Genomic DNA, 19,478 nt, shown 5'->3' with positions numbered 1-19,478 from the left:
TTGCAAAGTTAATTGGTTTCTGATGCCATAATTTCACCAAAAAAGATCTAATTGAGGTCACCAGTGACATCTCATCCAACTGACACTTTGCAATATTCATCTTACATGATCCCTTCTCCTTGACACACTCTTCCCTTAGCTTTCAGGATACCACATTCTCCTGCTTTTCCTCCAATCACTCTGGCTGTTCCTTCCCAGTTTCTTTCCTCAGCTCATCTTGCTCTGTCCACCTTTCATTAATGACACTCTTCTCATTCTACCTGATTGAATCCACTCCTGACAGGCTTTAACAGCTCTATGCTCTTCAAAAGAAAAGAGATACACTAAAGCTTCGTTCGGATACTGAAGAACTAGAGTATACGGAAGTTTACTCATCATCTTACTCATCATCGTTTAAAACATGTATTATAAATGAAACTACTTTAGAAAAAGGATACAAATAAATACTTGAATATGGGTAGAACACAGGCTGTGTCTTTAAAACAGCAGCATTCTACTCACCTCTGTCTTTCAACTCATTGAAGTCATGAATATTCTGAAAAGTAGTAGCATCTAAGCCCTTAGGTGACTGTCTTCTGACAGGAGCTTGCAACCGATGTCTAGCCATGTCAAATATATCCATGGGATTCTTTTCTCTTTTCCTACAGATAAATGACAAATTTTGATAAATGTGTTTTAAGGAAAAGAAAATTAGAGTTCACATTTAACTCCCTGTTCAAGAAATGTGGCATCTGACATCACAATATATTATAAAAATTTAATATCTGCTTTTTCAAGCTCTTGTATTAAAAAATACAGTAAAGGTTACTATAATCTTTCAAGATATTCCGATGCAAAGTACCTTATTAGAAGAGTAAAATGACTTAGCTTTACCTTACAATGTTCCACACAGTAGAGAGGTCACAGCCGTTAAGGTCAGCAAGACCAAGATTCAAAGACCAGCTCTGCTATTTACTGGCAGTCTGACCCTGATTTTATCATCTGTAAGATGTAGATGATGTCTATTCCTTTTAATTAAGTGAAATTACACACTGTAATGTACCCAGCATTGTATCTGACACATATTAGGTAATTAAAAAATGTTATCTTCCCCTCAGCCTAAAATAAAAATTATACAGAGAAATGTGGTATTAATATGCTGCCCAATATAACGGGTACTACCCACAGTCTCGAACACTAATTTTACAGTGGGCTTTCAGGGAATTCAATACCTAATTAGTTAATTAATGCTCTAATCCCGTGGTACCTAGAAAGTTAACATAATAAGCAGGTGGCTTAGTAAGCGAGTTTCCTGCTAGGGCTTTGGGGAAGTGACTAAGAAGAGGACAGGGATGGGGGACAGTGTCTTTAGCCCTGAAAAGAAAAACCAGGTATCCCCTGCTGCTTCCCATAGCACCAGATAGGCCTATATTATTTAGTATTCTTTTTGAAAATGGAACTTTAATCTACAACTGTCAGAGACTTGGTCCCATTCCTGCCTTCATTTCTTTGTTCACTAAATCTTCCCTAAGCACCTAGATGGGAACAGCTTGGATCCCAACAGGCGATACCACCTCAGGGTGAGGATGAGGAGTCACTGGGGCCACAAAACTATCTTGTCAAGGCTGAGACAGACCTCTAAATAGTGAGCCACCCAGGGTGACAGGATTCATTAAAATGCAAAACAAATGGTAAAAAGGCTTACAGGAGGCCATTAAATTTGACTCCTATCTAGTTTCCATTAATGCTAAGAGTTAAATAAAATGCTAAGTTAGGAATTAGGTTGTTAAATCTTCTTTGCATGTGAGCTAGCTAATGTTTGTTTTGTGCCTAACATATAGTAAGAGCTCAATAATGTGAATTAACAAGAGATTCTTTTTGTGACAGTTTATAAAATCAGAATAAAGAATCAACTCTGGGATGTCTCTGACTACAATACATGTTAAAAATTATACCAAAGTAAATGTATTAAACAAATCTTGCTCAATGATGGCAATTCTAACATATATTCTCTAACTTAAGTTAGCACATAGAATTTACAAGGCAGTTTCAAATACATACATTTATTTATTCTTCACTAAAGTATCTTGGGGTAGAAATTATCATTACCATTTACAAATGAGAAAACTGAAGAGCTGCCTGGTTTCTCTTTCTTATATTGGTTTGCTAAAAGGGAGTACAGCATTCAACTTATGAATGAAAAAAAGAAAATAAATAAAATGCCAATAACCTATTATATTGAATTAAATATGCATGTCTGAATACAGAATGCTGCAAAAGTTAAGACATTTATAACATCATGAAAGTAAATACAGAAAAACTATACCGACCTCTCAATTACTTAGAAGTAATTAATCTATTATAAAAGAAAATCACCACCTTGGTTAATACATCATTATCTAGCCATTCTATATCACAAAACTTTCTCACTGTGTTTACTTTGCCAGAACATACTCAGAGGTTAAGATGCTATAAGGGCACCTGGGTGGCTCAGTGGGTTAAGCACCTGACTTCAGGTCATAATCTCAGTTTGTGAGTTCGAGTCTGATGTCGGGCTCTATGCTGACAGCTCAGAGCCTGGAGCCTGCTTCACATTCTGTATCTCCCTCTCTCTCTCTCTGCCCCTCCCCCACTCATGCGCGCACGCTCTCTCTCGCTCTCTCTCTCTCACAAAAATAAACATTAAACAATTTAAAAATTTAAAAAAAGATGCTACGTAAAAATCCTACTACATACTGGATTAGAATCATGAATGTCATTATGAACTGAACAAATATACAAAGTGACAGACCCAGGAACAATGACAGATATATGCTAATATGACTTAGCACACATACATGTATTAAATTCTCTAGCTCTGTCCACTGTCCATCTGCCCAGAAGCAATGACACCCAGTAGCAGCAAGCACAACCAGCATCCAGAGCTTGGTTTCTAAATACCATTCTCCAAGAGGAATCATGGCTCCCTGGAGAAATGGCTGATTTTAGGGCTGAGGTAGGGGAAGTATAAGAGGATCCTGGAGTGTCTTATAATACCAGAAAGTAAAGAAGTGCCCACAAAAAATGGAAAATGGATTATAACTCAAAGTACAAAATAAATATACAGGAAACAAGAGTGATATAAATAAATGATTGAATAAAGGGAAGAGAAGGGACAAATCTTTCCTACAGTTTTTATTTTTTATTTTAAATTTTATTATTTTACCATTTACAATTCTGAATAATATATATAGATAACCCACCCCCTCTCCAGGAGATGGAGCTTAATCCCACCTCCTACCTATTCTTGCAAGTGTGCCAGATTTATTGATTCGTGTCCTAAGAATACTAACTGCAGCAGAGAAACTTGGCAAATTCTACTTTAACCAAATGATAAAGGTTCCCATCCCCAGGGATATCAAGTAGATGCCGTGTACCCCCATGATGCGATGCAATGTGATGTGATGAGAAGACCACCTGCCCTGTGCTATTCTTTCCAAAAACCCTTAACACCAGTCTAATCATGAATAAATAAACTTCAGACAAACCCAGATTAAGTGACATTCTACAGGATTCCAGAACTCAATAACCCTCTAGACTGTTAGTCATGAAAACAAGAATGAGAAATTGTTTCAGACCAGAGGGGATTAGGAGACATGACAACTAATTGTAATGTGGTACTGTATATATTGATTACATCCTGGAATAGAAAGAGAACATTAATGGAAAAACTAGAGAAATCCAAAAAGTCTGGGACATAGTAGTAATGTTCCAATATCAGCTTTTTAGTGACAGTCATACTCTAGTATGATGTTAACAATTGGGAAAACTCTAGTAAGATGTTAACAATTAGGAAAACTGAGGGGCATATGGGAATTATGTACTATGTTTGCAACTTTTCTTTAAAATTATGCCAAAATAAATAATTTTTTTAAAAATAAACACCCTTTAATAAAATTGTGGCAGTTACCCACTATATTGACTTTACTTCCTACTAATAGACTACAATCTGCAGTTTGAAGAATACTGCTTTAAAAAATATAGGAGTCCTTTTGGCAAAAATTATCAGAAATATTTGGTAGTAAGTTACTTGGCTAGAAAATATTTTAAAAAATACATTTTTAATGTAAAATGCAAAAAATAGCTTTAAAATGATTATTCCAACTCTGAAGTCTTCAATTCCTATATCATTTTCCCCTAAAGGACTAAATTTCTGTGCCTGATTTTGTAGAAGACTAAGAAAGGGAAAGCAAAGAGATTGTTTTCTTAATTGCCTAGTTTATGTCTTCTTCTGGTCTTGTTTCAACTACCTCTTTTCTAATGTGGACTTCCCTACCACTTAAATCAGTTTTTACAAAGCAACTTCTGCACCCATTTGCCTTCTGTACATAAGGTCAAAAAAATGAGTCAATTATTTTTCATTCATGGATTTATGTGGTGAGACAAACAATCCATTCTAAGATAGAGCTGGAAGAATGGTGTAATCCCAAAACTTAAATTTCACTAAATCTAATCCTATTAAACATTTCAAGGTTAGGGCTATTATTTCTGGTTTTCCTTCAAGAAGGAACTACTTCTTTCTAACTCCCCCATCCCAGTATCTCTGTCAACACAACCACCACCATCATCACTGCCATAAATATATTATTGGCAGAAGGGAAAGACAGTTAAAACATTCAATTTAAATGTTTTATATTAGGTTAAGTATTCATTAAATATCCCGTATTTTCACAATGAATGGGTTCAACAGGTGTGGATAAATGTTTTATGAAGGCAATGTAATCTACATAAAATTCAAGAATGTGAATCTAAAAGCATACTGGTTAAAGAAAGAGCTATTTTGCCCCCACCAAAAAAAAAAAAGAAGAAGAAGAAGGAAAGAAAAAGAAAACCTACCACACACTATAAATACAGGCTCAATAAATCATATATTACTTTGGATTAGTTGTACTGAGTGCTTCCACTAAGATATAACTGTTTAGCTAGATTTCTTTTGAGGGAAAAGGCTATTTCAGTCATATAATTTCACCAACACTCTGTTAAAAACTTTTCTCAAGCATGCATACCATTCATTCTAATAAATGTGACTTTACAATAAAGATTAATTAATCCTGTTCCAAAACTGTAGAATTACTGGATAGGTTCTGATTAATGTACGATTCCTTTTCCTGAACACAAAAGATATTAACAAATAAAAAACACAATTCAAAACTTACCTTATATGAATTTCATCATCACTATCCATATGTAGCAACCGCCCTTGTAGACGCCGCTCTTCACTACGAAGCTGTTTCCTCATTTCTGATAACTCCATTATTACATTTTTTTTCTCCTCTGAAAATTCACAAAAAGTAAAAAATAAGACAGGTGTAAGAACAGAAGATTAAGCATTTAATATAACCTGACATCACAAAATGCTCAGAGAGACAGTTTTATGAAAAGTTAATTTTTATGTTTTTTATATATACACAGATCACATTCATGAACACCAGTAAGGCCCCACACACATTTCTAATAATACAGGAATTTCAAAAGTCAAGAAATATTCTTGGGGTGGGGAAAGTGCAACTATGAAGGGGCAGCACAAGAGCGTTCCTCTGAGGTGATGCCACAGTTCTACACCCTGACTGTATAGTAGTCACACAAGTTTTACATAATACAAATGCACAGAGTCACACAAAAATACAAACACACATAATTACTTCATGTTCAAACTGTGAGCCCTGATAGAGGTCTGTAGAACAGCAATGTTAATTTCCTGGCTATCGTACTATGTAAGATATTACCACAGAGGGAAGCTGCAGTAAGGGTACACAAGACCTCACTATACTCTTTGGCAACATTCTATGAGTGTATAATTATTTCAAAACAGAAGTTTAAGGGAAATATTCTAGATTACAGACTTCATAGTTAACTCTACCTTCTGCACGGAGCTGATTTCTCCTGGCAGGTACTGGAGGAGACTGTGCCCTGGACACGGAACTTTCCTGTTTAATAATCATAACAAAGACACACTCAGTATGTCTTCCCTACTCAGAAGCTTGAAAAGAATAATTTTTTTAAGTAACTATATGTAAAAAAACCCAGACTTCCCAGTATCCTATCTATACTCTTACCTACATGTATTTTTCTTATCACAATGGGACAGTCTTTGCTCCATCCAAAAGCAATCCCTTCACTGTCCTGTCTATCTAGTTAAGTGACTCTCACCTCCTCCCATCACTCTCTTGCCTCAGCCTATGCTTAAAAATCTTTTCCTTCTTGGGGCGCCTGGGCATCCGACTTCAGCTCAGGTCATAATCTCACAGTTTGTGGGTTTGAGCCCCATGTTGGATTCTGTGCCTCGCTCTCTCTCTCTGCCCCTCCCCCGCTCATGCTCAGTCTGTCAAAAAGAAATAAACATTAAAAAAAAATAAAAAATAAATCTTCCTTCTTAAAAAAATTCTTACCTCCTCCTTCATCACTATCTACTAGCCCTTCTCTACTTCCCTCCATAGCCCTCCCACTTTCAAGAAGAAGAGATGCAATGTGGGTATCTACTTCCTCATGCCCATTCACTCCTCACCATACAGCTACTGCCTTTGCTTCTATACCCCATTACTCCACTAACATAGCACTCCCCAAAGTCACCAGTGATCCCTAAGTGACAGTTAATGGGTATTTTATGCCCTTATTTTACTTGCCCAGTAGCAACTGATATTGCCACGGTCGCTTTCTGTTTGCTTTCTCTGCTTCTTAAATATTTAATTCCCTAGTTTTCCATCCTCTATTCTTTGCTTTCCCCAAACTCATCCTAGACTATTGTACTAATCTAAGAAGCAAATGGTAATGGCTTCCAAAACTACAAAACCAGTCCAGAGCGCCTTCCTTAGCCCAACCTATTTTCAACCGACTACTCTATAAATCTCACAAGAAACTTGAAAGTCGTCACTGATACCTACCCCACATACACAGTTAGTAAATACCACTATTTATGTCTCTTAAGTATGTCTTGAACTTGTCACCCATTGTCAGTTGTTAATGTCACTGCCTTTAAGTCCTCAAAGTCTCACAGCTGGACTTCTGCAAAACCATTTTAACTTGTTTCCAAGTTTAAGGTCTTGCTCAACCTCTAAAATACACTGATCTCCACACCACTGCCTAAGAGAACATTATGTAAGACATATATGGCCATTCTCCTACTTATGACATATATCATTCCCTTAAAGTAGTACATGCATTCCCATTTGTTATCTACTACAGACCTACTAAATCAGAGTCTCAGAGGGTGAGATTCAGGACAATGTTCTAACATCTTTGTCTACTCCAGTAATTAGCCTGTTTGGTATCCATGGGAATAAAGTCAAACCCCTTAGCACTCCATACAACATCCCACATACGTTCTGACAGATACTTCTGTTGCCATCTTGGTCAGGCATTATCAGGCCAGACCAAACTGCTGTATTCTCCATGTGTGCCATATGGCTTACACCTCCCTTCATTTTACACACACTAAAAGTCCCTCATGCTCCTCTTTATGGCAAATTCCTACTCCTTTTTCAAGAGTCAACTCAAAGGATCAACCCTTCTGGAACATCTTCCCGGCTCTCTTTTGATGGGAGCTCAGTATAAGGGACTTTATTAGCATAACTACAGCTAGCCAGATATTATATTATCAAAGAAAAGGCCTTCTTGAGGGACCTACACAAGAACCATTTGCTAAATTATAAACTGTCAAAAGAATTTAAAACTTAGGGCACCAAATATCAACTACAGGTGAAGCAACAAACAAATGTAAACATTATCTGTATTTCAGATCTGAAAAAATGTAACCTAGCTAAATATAATGACTAAAAAAAGAAAATCTCATTCAATTCCCCCCATCTAAAATAACTTAGCTAAGATTAACATATCAAAAGAAAAAGTATATACCTGAATAAAGGAACTTATAATGCTGTCAACTGAAGGAGGTCTTTGGAGTTTGCTTGCAATTTTGTTCTGAAGAGCAGGAACTACAGGAGAAGGCTGTCTCAAGTGCTGGGGGAGAAAATATACACACATTGACCAACATATGTATGTATATACACATACATGCACATGTGTGTGTGTGTGTGTGTGTGTGTACAAACACCCCTAATAGTTAGCAAGACCATTTAAGAAGTTCAGAATGCTATTGCTTTTATTTCATAAAACACTTTTTACCAAAAAAAGTCAGAAATTCAATTATGTAGATCAAAAACATCAGTTATGATAAACATAAATTGACTTAGATATTGTTATTAAAAGAACTCTCAGATTAGAATAAAAAAATTCAATAAACTTAAGCAACAGTAAAAACCAAGTATTAGCAAAAGAACAAAAACAAAAACAAAAAGAACTAAAGTAAAAATTTGTCTTAGTAATAAAAAGAAATAGAACAACACAAAAAACAAAAACTCTTTTCTGGAAAATAATATAAATCAAACTCTAAAATCTAGATCCCTAGTCACCAAGAGCATCTTGGATGAGGGAATTTTCCAGATCACAATAGCATTCTGTGTCTCCATAAGAAAATAAAACAGGGTTTTAGTTTACAACATAATAAAGCTAACAGTTGCCAACTTCACATTAAAATCAAAACACTAAAGACATAAAAACTCCCAACAAAATGCAATAATAATTATCTGGTTAAAAAAAAAACCACCCAGACCAGACCAGAGTATGTGTGTGGATATTAAGCTGTTCATGTTGCATGGTACAAAATCAAATATTACTTTCACTGGTGACTTTGATAAAATTAGAAATATATGAGAAAATCTTTTCTTTTAAAATCACTAGATGACCACGAGCAGAATCATACAGACAATATAAACCCTGTAAAGGACCACAGAGGATGAAGCAAGCAAAGCATACTACACATAATAAGAAAACAAGTAACTATCAAGGAGCAAAACAAACAAAAAATCAGAAATTCAATTAATATGATCAAATATATTGGGTATGATAAAAAGAGAGGGATATAGGGATCACTATTCCAAAGACTGTAACTCTGATTAGGATAAAAAAAGCAAATTAAAAAAAAAAAAAACCTCACAAAACCAAATTCAAAAAACTAAATATATAAGCTAACTAAAAAATAAATGGTGACACAAAAGTAAAAACTGAGAGAAAAGACAAAAATATCTATCAGGCATACATGAATAAAAGAAAAATTATAGCTAACAAGGATAACTTCACAAATGAGAGCAAAATGCATTAAACAGAACAAAGCTGATTTAAAACTTAGGTACTTCAAAACTGAACTATAACAGTCATAAAACTGTACATTCCTATGGAAAGCATTTTCTCTTAAACATAGTAAGAAATTGGCAATTGTGAAAATTGTGGAAAACAACTATTTTTCATTCTTAAATAATCAATTTTACAAGAAAATATTCTCTGTGTTTTCCACTTGGTTTTGCTACAAGCCTCACATGGCTCTAAAAAATAAATGTTATTAATTTAAAAAATAAATGAATGACACTTGAATACTATTTTAAAAGGTGGAACAAATATATATCCAACTTTATATCCTATGAATGAAGGATATAACATTACTAGAACACTGAAAAGAAATAAAACAAACAAAAACATAGGTGTTACTTATAAATTCTCTTTTAAACAATATTTCAGTAGATTCTAATTGCAAACATTTATCTCTATCACCATAAAACCTGGGGTGAGAAATAAAACAGTGTATTTGAGACAATCAGAAATGGTTCATATTGTTTATAGTAGGTCACATACTGAATAGTGCACCAAACCACATCATAAATACACTAGAAGAGTCCACTGGTTAAAAGTAATCTTGCAAATGCTGTTTAGAAAAAACAATGTCTGTATAAATCTAAATTTGTGAAAACCATTTTCTTAAATTGGGGTAAACCTACAGAACATAGAGTTTTTTTCAACGTGTGGTCCACAGGCTGATATCCATCCAAGCCCTGTGAAATGCAGATTCCTGGACTAACCTCAGACTTATTACAATGTCAGATACTCTATAAATGAGACCTAAAGATGTATTTTTAACAAATCCTGTGATACTTATGCATATAAAATTTTAAATACAGCTTTGAAATATGAGCAAGGGTATAAACTAGAGCTTTATAGGGGCCAACTGGTTTCCTTGAGAGAAAACCTCTAATAACTTTAATCCATGCACCTAACTGTGGATATCCACCAATCTCAGATATGGACTTCAAACCAGTCCATTGTGAGCCACTGGGCTCTTTTTTAATTTCCAATCCATCAAGGATAAATACGTAAAACAGTAAGAATGAACTACTAGATACATGAAATTTTTTATTTTTATTTATTTTTAATTTTTTTTTAACATTTATTTCTTATTGAGAAACAAAGAGAGACAGCATGAGCAAGGGAGGGGCAGAGAGAGGAGGAGACACAGAATCCGAAGCAGACTCCAGGCTCTGAGCTGTGAGCACAGAGTCCGACACGGGGCTCGAACTCACATACTGTGAGATCATGACCTGAGCCTGAGTCAACCAGGCGCCCCATATACGTGAAAATTTTTAAAAAGACATTACACTATTCAAGTCCAACTTAATCAGATTCAACAGACATATGATTACTCTGACAAAGTGCTACAAAAGCTTCCTAACATCTACTCTCCATTTCTGTACTTACTCTTATCATGAATAGCTGGTTGGGTGCTGCTCCACTGACCATATGAACAAGATTAAGAATGACTAAGGTAAGTAACCCCCTTACATTCACTGGGGGAGCGGGGGGGAACAGCAGCAAAGCACAGGAAGTTCAGTGCACTGTACCCAAATGAAGTAGCAAGATGGAAGGGAGGAACAAAAGCATCTCCTCCACCATTTCCTGTTTGCTAACAACTCCGTGACTCTCACGGAGAAAGTGGGTTAAACTACAGGTTTAATTTACATTTTTGTCTGAAACTTACTTTTGTTTCCTCCCCAATTATATTTTCTCTTGCATAGTAGTGCTGAAGCTGAAGATTATGTTTTTCTTCCTCTTCTTTCTTCTTTCTTTCCACTTCTTTCCGTCTTTCTTCAGCTAACCGAATAAGCTCTTCATTTTTGAGCCTTTGCTTTAAAATAAAGAGAAAAATATAGACTCCATACATACATTCTATAGTCTATTCAAATATCTCTTATTTGTCTGAAATAAAGAGATAAAATTGAAGATATATTTCTAGTAGAGGATATTCGGTGTTCTTTAACAAAAAGAAGCTATTTAACAATAAAGTATTAGGCATCTTTTATAACATCCTAGTCAACCTAAACCAATTTTTGGATTTAAAAAGTTATCATTTATCTTTCTTCTTAAGTCTTTCACTTTAATAATAAAATAGTTTCCAATAAATGAATATTGATCTGATATTTTCTAAACGTACTCCAGAACTGTTCTCCTCTGTAATATCTTTCCAAGTCAGAAGAAATATTTTACTTTCAGGGTAAGGAGAAAACTAGAGTAGGAAAAAAATGCACCTCCTCCTCTTTCTCCCTCTTCTTTTCCTGTTCCTCTTCATACTCTTGCTGAATTCGTGCCCTCTGTTCTGCAAGCCGTTTTTCTTCTTTTTCTTCTGCGATCCTCAGTCTCTCTCGCTCTGCTTCTTCTCTTTGTTTCTTTTCCTCAATCTAAAGAATTAAATCTAGTTATTACATTGCAAAACTGCTGAAAGTTAGAGTACCATGTAATATTTTCTAGTATCCTATGAATTCAACACTCATAACACCCTCTTTTAAATTCCTGATTTTTTCAGTTTCCTATATTTTGCTAGGGAGGCCACATGATGTAATATTAAGAATTATGAGCAAAACTTCAGCTCCACCAAATATATACACACTGGGTGAACTTAAGATATTCTTATTTAGTTCTGTCATCTGGTAAAAAGAGTTATTAATATCTACTTCCCCAACGAGTGCTCAAAGAATTGAAGTGAAACAACGTATATATAAAAAATATAAAGTTCCTCCTGTTTAGAGGTACTCAGTAAGCAACTCATCATTATATTATTTTATAATGATTGTTACTATTATGTCTCAAAGTTCCTTGGCTTAATTACTATCCGGCAACAACAGTGTACTATTTTAGCATTTAACCATTCCTTATTCAAGAATCCTTTCCCCAGAATGCCCTTTCTTCTTTCCTATCTACTGGCAAATGGTAAGGAAAACAAGGATTTTAGCCACAAGGATTCATAATTAAGTTCCATCTTGAATGTCACCTGGGGCCTATAGTGCTAAGTACTCTGAAGAAATACTCTAAGGGAGAGTCTAAGACCTGAAAGGAAGAGAACCCTGAGATACAGTCTACATCCTCCATGAATGAGGTAGAGAACGGCAGCCTGGGTATTGGGTATTCATGACGCTGGTTTTAAGGTTATCAGTAGATTTTAGTTACTTTTTAGTATGACATGGTTATGACTATTCACATTATTTTCATTGTTCTTATCTACATTTCCTCTACCTTCAAGGCTGTTATATCTAGTGTTATCAATCTTTTGAGCTATAAGAACTATAATCTTTTCACATATCTCATGACTTCACATGCTAGGGCTTCTTCCAACACTTCTTTCAAACAACACTATTAAACATGCACAATCCTAATATTCAGTACTAATAGGGTACACATAATCACTTCTTCAAGCACAATAAACCTACATAAAATGTCATTTATGATCTATACAACAAAACCTCACATTTAACACTCAGTTCTCCCTTCTCCCTATTACACACACACACACACACACACACACACACACACACACACACACAAAATCAAAATCACAAGGTCACTTCTCCATTAATGGTCAGGGTCATAATCATAAATGGATCACACACCTAAGAAATCCACAGAAAATGCCATTCCAACAAAAATGCTACACAGTAGTTCAACAGAAAGAAGAAAGCTATCATCTAGGTCAGTGGTTTTCCAAATGTATAATACAAAAGTACGTCAAAGGTTCTGCAAATACTGTATCAAATTTGTTAATCATTGGGGCGCCTGGGTGGCTCAGTCGGTTAAGCCTCCGACTTCAGCTCAGGTCACGATCTCATGGTCCGTGAGTTCGAGCCCCGCATCGGGCTCTGGGCTGATGGCTCAGAGCCTGGAGCCTGCTTCCGATTCTGTGTCTCCCTCTCTCTCTGCCCCTCCCCCGTTCATGCTCTGTCTCTCTCTGTCTCAAAAATAAATAAACGTTAAAAAAAATAAAATAAAATAAAAAAATTTGTTAATCATTTCTAAAGCTATAATTAAAATTGACATGTAAACACTCATAAGTGTTATTTACCAAATTTTAACCATATGAAGATTTCTTCTGCATTAACTTTAACAGTGTACCTTTTTATGCATTCATGGAGCTAAGGGCTTATGTTGCCATTTTTGCACACAGATTTGAACATTTTATAACATTTCTTTTAACATTTAAGTTTGGGGATACTTCTTGTCTGACACTTTAGTGTTGACAGTAACAAGTACCATTTAGATATTTTAAAGTTAGATTTGGGGGGAAAGAGTTTCAAGAGGCTGCTAAAAAAATATGTAGGCCACCATTTGAGAGCAATCCATTCACAGGTGCACTGAAGGTTTACAGGATGGGAGAACTGAAGGCTAAACTTACTCTAAAACTAATATAGTCAAAGCTTCCTCTATTCCTAGAGGAAAGACTTAGAGCTCTCTAGAAATGTAAGCACAATACATCCAGATATGATACTCAAAGCCAGGAGACCTGGGTTCTAGCACTGGCCTCACAATTTTCAGGCTCTGCCACCATGGATGAGTCTCTTAGCCTACGTTTTAGCTGCATGTCATAAAACAAATAATAATACCTTCCTCAGAAAGTCTGAAGATTAATGAGACACTTATATGCAAAAGTACCTTATAAATAATAAAAGGCTATAAGATCAAGATTTTTTCCCCTGAATTCTACCCTAAACCATGCTAATACTTGGTAAGTATAATAGGAATTACATAATTCTGACTTGCTGTCATTATGGACAGTATACCACAGGGTAATTCAAGTTCAAAGGTGACTCTCACCCTCAATTAGCTGCTACCTGACTTGAGTGGCCAATACCACTGGGAATTCTGATGCCACTCTCCTACATTCAATAACTCTATTCATTTTGTCAATCCTTAGAAAGGTCTTTCCATCTATTTCCACTGTTGCCAGTGTAGTAGAATATCCCTGCTTCCAATCTTTTAAATCCTTCAATAATACACCCGTAAGAGCATATACATTATATTGCTGCATTATTGAAGAGTCCATGATAATTTGGATTAGAGAGATGACATGTTTGAGTAGAACTTAAGAATTTAAGAGGTTGGGATTAGACTGGATAGCCTTAGAAGTCATACTAAGGAATCTGGACATTTTCTGTAGAAAAGAAAAGCTACTACCAGATTTTGAATACCAAAAGAAGTAAGAAGTCATGTCAAAGGAAGACTATTCAGGCCACAGGATTAATCTGACACTGGGATATACATGTGGGTGGGAAGGGGTGTGCAGGTGAGGGGAGAAGAAACTGAATCCTTCTCATTCACCTCAGGCTCCACCCCTACTATTCATCTCTATGTCTACAAGAGTAGACACAGAATGGGAGTTCAATAAGTCTGTTTGCTCAATAAACACTGGATGCTCAAGTGTCTTCCTTTGGGCATTTCTATTTTTATTATATATATATATATATATATATATATATATATATATATATACACACACACACACACACACACACACACATATAATTTATTGTCAAATTGGTTTCCATACAACAACTCCTCCTCAATGCCCATCACCCACTTTCCCCTCTCCCCCATCCCCCCCCCATTAACTCTCAGTTTGTTCTCAGTTTTTAAGAGTCTCTTATGGTATGCCTCCTTCCCTCTCTGTAACATTTTTCCCTCCCCTTTCCCCTCCACCTCCGGTCTTCTGTTAAGTTTCTCAGAACCCACATATGAGTGAAAACATATAGTTTCTGTCTTTCTCTGCCTGACTCATTTCACTTAGCATAGTACTCTCCAGTTCCATCCATGTTGCTACAAATGGCCAGATTTCATTCCTTCTCATTGCCAAGTTAAATGCTATTTGCTTACATACATAAATGAGGCAAATAATTGCAAAATGTGATTCTGTATGATTTTTAATAACTTACTATACCCTGTCAAGAATATCATATCACTTGGAAAAAAACTTGATTGTCTACTAACACATAAGCATCTAGAAAGATTCACTCTATGCCTAATAAATATTTTAAGTCTTTCAGTTTTAGAAATTTCAGCATTCTTTAACAACTAATGATTTAATAAAGAAAAGATTAAGACAACTAGCATGCCTAACATGTTTCCATATCCCTTTTTCAGATATAAATGAAATAATATTGTTTTAGTACTACCTCTACCTGATATAACTGAGATATTTTAAAAACTGCAGTATTTCAGAATTTAGTCTTTATCCTGTGGATAAAATCTTTGCAAGTTTGGCTTATTACAATTCTAACAAAACTTTGAAACTATGATCAAATAAGTACTTCACCTGAAAACGAAGAAAATTCTTGTATAATTCTTGCTGTTTAATCTGAAGCTCAGTTGGAGGCTCACAAAATATATTTCCCCGAGCAAAAGGAGAGTTCTGTGTTTGTGTATAACCTTGAAAGAGAAATTTTGCAAAGACATACCATTACTCAATGCTTAGAATATTCTGAAGGTTAAAGAATAAAGTTTGCTAATAAATCCATACTTTGAATAAATGTGCTACCTATGGAAGTCCAGAGGTTAAAAAATCAGAAGAGAAAGGCTGAGATTAAATCTGAAGACAGATGAAAGGTCATGAGAGAAAGAAAAATGGTGAAACAAAAATAGTTGAAAAAATCATAATATATCAATACTTGAGAGACACCAAAGAAACAAAGATAATATGGAGAGAAAAAAAGTACATCTTTAAGTCCTTATGTATGTGAATATCCTTTTCTTAAGGATATGCTTAATTATATATTAAAATGTATTGTATACATATATTAAAATTTTTCTAATATTACGTTTAAAAATTAGTAATTCCAAAGTCTTTCCATCTATGGTTCACAAAAGATTAGAAAGCCAGCTCTGTAAACATTTTTTATAAAATAGGAAGATTATTTTAATCATTGCAATAATTTTTATTTAAAATTTCTATCAAATTAATGGGATATAGGGGCACCTGGGTGGCTCAATCAGTTGAGCATCCAACTCTTGATTTCGGCTCAGGTCATGATCCCAGGGTCGTGGGATCAAGTCTTGTACTGGGCTCTGCACTGAGCATGGAGCCCGCTTAAGACCCTATCTCTCTCTCTCCCTCTGTCCCTTTCCCCCACTCATGTGCTCTCTCCCTCTCTCAAAAAAAAAAGGGGGGGGATATAAACATGAACAATAAAAATATGCTATATGTTCCTATAAATAGTATTATACATCCTGGGGAAGGATAAAGGCAACTTGAAAAATAATTATACCCCAGGAGACTCTCTTTAAATGCAGGAAAAAATAAATTTAGGCCTCACATAACTTTTTATATTATTTTTTTAGTTACTGATTCATTCTTTATACCATCAATATAAATCATGTATTTCTCTCACTCATGCTTTGCATTTTAGCTGCCATTTAGGTCTATTTTGCCTCTGTATTTAATTTTATTAATGTTTCATTGAATAGATCAGCAGAAAGTCAAATCAATACTTAAATATTAAAATGTTATGTATGGTAAAGCGCACCCAGGTGGCTCAGTCAAGTGTCAGCTTAGGCTTGGGTCATGATCTCACCGTTCATGAGTTCGAGACCCACATCAGGCTTTCTGCTATCAGTGCAGAGCCCAGTTCAGATCCTCTGTCTCCCTTTCTCTCTGCCCCGCCCTGCTCATGCTCTCTCTCCCTCTCTTTCAAAAATAAACATTTAAAAATAAAAATAAAATTTTATGGTGAAAAGGAGGATTAGCAAAACAAATTTTTAAAAATAAGGTTTTTCAAGAAAATAAAGTATAAAAATAAAATCATAAGGAAACGTGCTCTATATAAAGAAAATGGAAATGTATCTAGGCATCATAATAAACTAAAAATTAAGTTGAAGCCAAATTAGTATAGACTTCATAAATATGGTTCTTCATTCTAGAACCATAAAGTAAAAGAAAAACAATGAACTTTGGGAAGGGCCTCAAAAACATGAGAGGATAATGAATTTTAAGCACACATTATAACATTCAATTTTCAGATACGTTCAAGTTCCCTAAGACCTTTAAAATATTAAATGCCATATATGTGTGTACATACACATGTGCCTATATAAACATACACTCACACATATATGCTAGCAAAGCAACAAATTAGGTGACTGGATACTTTCTTGTATTCATAAAGTTTATTTTAGGTTAATTCTTAATTTCAATTCGCAAAAAAGGGGGAATTTTAACATTTTATGATGTTGTGTGATTTCTTAAACTAAAGCATCCTGGCCAAAATGTCAGCACCAAAACCCTGACAGTGTACTGAAAGGCGAAAGACAGTAAATTCTGCTGTCCATATTCAATCATCAAGCTTGTATGTTTTATTGCGAAGGGGCCATAGAACTGCTGATTTTTCCAGTGTTTCTGCTTGATAAGCAGAGCTAGATGCCCAAACTGTTATTACTACGATAGAAAAAGGTTTGGGTGGAGACAGAATTACCAACAATACCAGGTGTGGAAGAAAAATGTAGAAAGAATATTTGGCACTGAGATCTCAATACAGACTACTAGAAGAAACACATGAAGAGAAAACTAATGATGTATCAAAAAGAAGTCAAAATATCTTCAATAATGAAAGGTGTTTTTACTGCACACTGGGTTATTACAGACACAGAATGAGAGCCAAATTAATTTCATCAAAATCAAAAATTTCTATTTTAGTGCTCCCAAAATGGAAGACTGAATCCACTAGGTAAAAATCTACTTGTGCATCAAAGTAAGAAAGCACTTTCTAATAATTAGACATCCAACAGTGGAACAGGTTGTACATGGAAACAACATATAGTGTATCTCCTAAAGTGTTCCAAAAGGCCACAGAGATTAGATTAGCACTACCATCAAAGACTTGAAAGATGAAAGGTTAGTGATTCTAATCATAGCTCCTTACGTAATCTGCCTATGTGGCCAGATAATCATATGGGTTAAAAAAAATTTTTTTTAATGTTTATTTATTTTTTGAGAGAGAAAGAGAGAGAGCATGAGCAGGGGAGGGACAGATAAAGAGGAAAACACAGAATCCAAAGCAGGCTCCAGGCTCTGAGCTGTCAGCATAGAGTCCAATGCAGAGCTTGAACTCACTAACCATGAGATCGTGACCTGAGCCAAAGTCAGATGCTCAACTGGCTAAGCCACCCAGGTGCCTCCATATGAGTTAAATTTTTTTTTTAATTTTTGAAGCCTATATGATCAGTCAGGGATATTTCAGAAAGACTTTCTATTGTGAAGTTCTTTTCTAGTCTAAAATCAAAACTTTTGTGGAAGTACAAAAGCAGAATTTGTAGTAAATGGTTACTTTTATAGGCATTAAAGTATAGTGCAACATATAGTGCAAAATATTTTTAAAATTCCCTTGAATTTTAAATACTTAACACATTTTCATATATACTTGATAAAAAAAGATGCTGACGACTTTTCCTGCCAAGTCATAAAGATACTGAATAATTTTCTATTTATAGAACCTTTCATTAAAGAATGTTGTTTAATAGCAAACCAAAGATATTTGCTTAAGGGGTGCCTGGGATGGCTCAGTCAGTTAAGCGTCCAACTCTCGATTTCAGCTCAGGTCATGATATCACAGTTCTTGAGTTTGACCTCCATATTGGGATCTGTGCAGATAGCACAGAGCCTGCTTGAGATTCTCTCCTCTCTCTCTGCCCCTACCCCATGTGCACGTGCATACGCACTCTCTCTCAAAATAAATAAATAGTTTAAAAAAACATATTTGCTTAAAAAATGGAGACATGATCAGATATCAAACTTTTAAAACATTAAACCTAATTTCTTTGTACTTTGTGGTTTTACAAGGGAAGGTAAATGACTACAAAATAAGCAAAAAAATTAAACAAAATTAAAATTAAATATAACAAAAACAGGGGCGCCTGGGTGGCGCAGTCGGTTAAGCGTCCGACTTCAGCCAGGTCACGGTCTCGCGGTCCGTGAGTTCGAGCCCCGCGTCAGGCTCTGGGCTGATGGCTCGGAGCCTGGAGCCTGTTTCCAATTCTGTGTCTCCCTCTCTCTCTCCCCCTCCCCCGTTCATGCTCTGTCTCTCTCTGTCCCAAAAATAAATAAAAAACGTTGAAAAAAAAATTTTTTTTAAATAAATAAATAAATAAATAATAAATATAACAAAAACAGTTACTTTGTACAATGTATCATATCACATCTGATGCACTTTCACTAATCAAATAGTTACCGATATAAGAAGCAAAAGAGACTATTTGTGTATGTGTAGACTACATGATTTTAAGAAATGTCCTCCCACCAGCAAAATAAAAATTTTAGTAGCAGCTCA

The 19,478-nt window shown here is 35.2% G+C and overlaps 1 protein-coding gene across 15 annotated transcripts in view; it reads right to left on the bottom strand.

Moving 5' to 3' along the window:
- Positions 1-19,478, bottom strand: part of CSPP1 (centrosome and spindle pole associated protein 1) — a 154,168-nt gene that overhangs the window by 18,705 nt on the left and 115,985 nt on the right. For all 15 annotated transcript variants that reach the window (XR_013553383.2, XR_009603485.3, XM_060610672.3 and 12 more), the window contains 7 exons: positions 15,476-15,588; positions 11,427-11,576; positions 10,880-11,026; positions 7,870-7,974; positions 5,879-5,945; positions 5,175-5,292; positions 502-641 (listed from right to left, as the gene is read on the bottom strand). Coding sequence is in view for 13 of the 15 variants with exons in the window: in XM_060610672.3 (XP_060466655.3) it covers positions 502-641; positions 5,175-5,292; positions 5,879-5,945; positions 7,870-7,974; positions 10,880-11,026; positions 11,427-11,576; positions 15,476-15,588 (840 nt within the window). In the remaining 2 variants the exon portion in view is untranslated. The remainder of the gene's footprint in view (positions 1-501; positions 642-5,174; positions 5,293-5,878; positions 5,946-7,869; positions 7,975-10,879; positions 11,027-11,426; positions 11,577-15,475; positions 15,589-19,478) is intronic.

Source organism: Panthera onca, chromosome F2 (assembly GCF_046562875.1).
Source record: "Panthera onca isolate mPanOnc1 chromosome F2, mPanOnc1 haplotype 2, whole genome shotgun sequence".
Classification (NCBI taxonomy): Eukaryota; Metazoa; Chordata; class Mammalia; order Carnivora; family Felidae; genus Panthera; species Panthera onca.
This window is presented reverse-complemented; position numbering and strand designations above follow the sequence as displayed.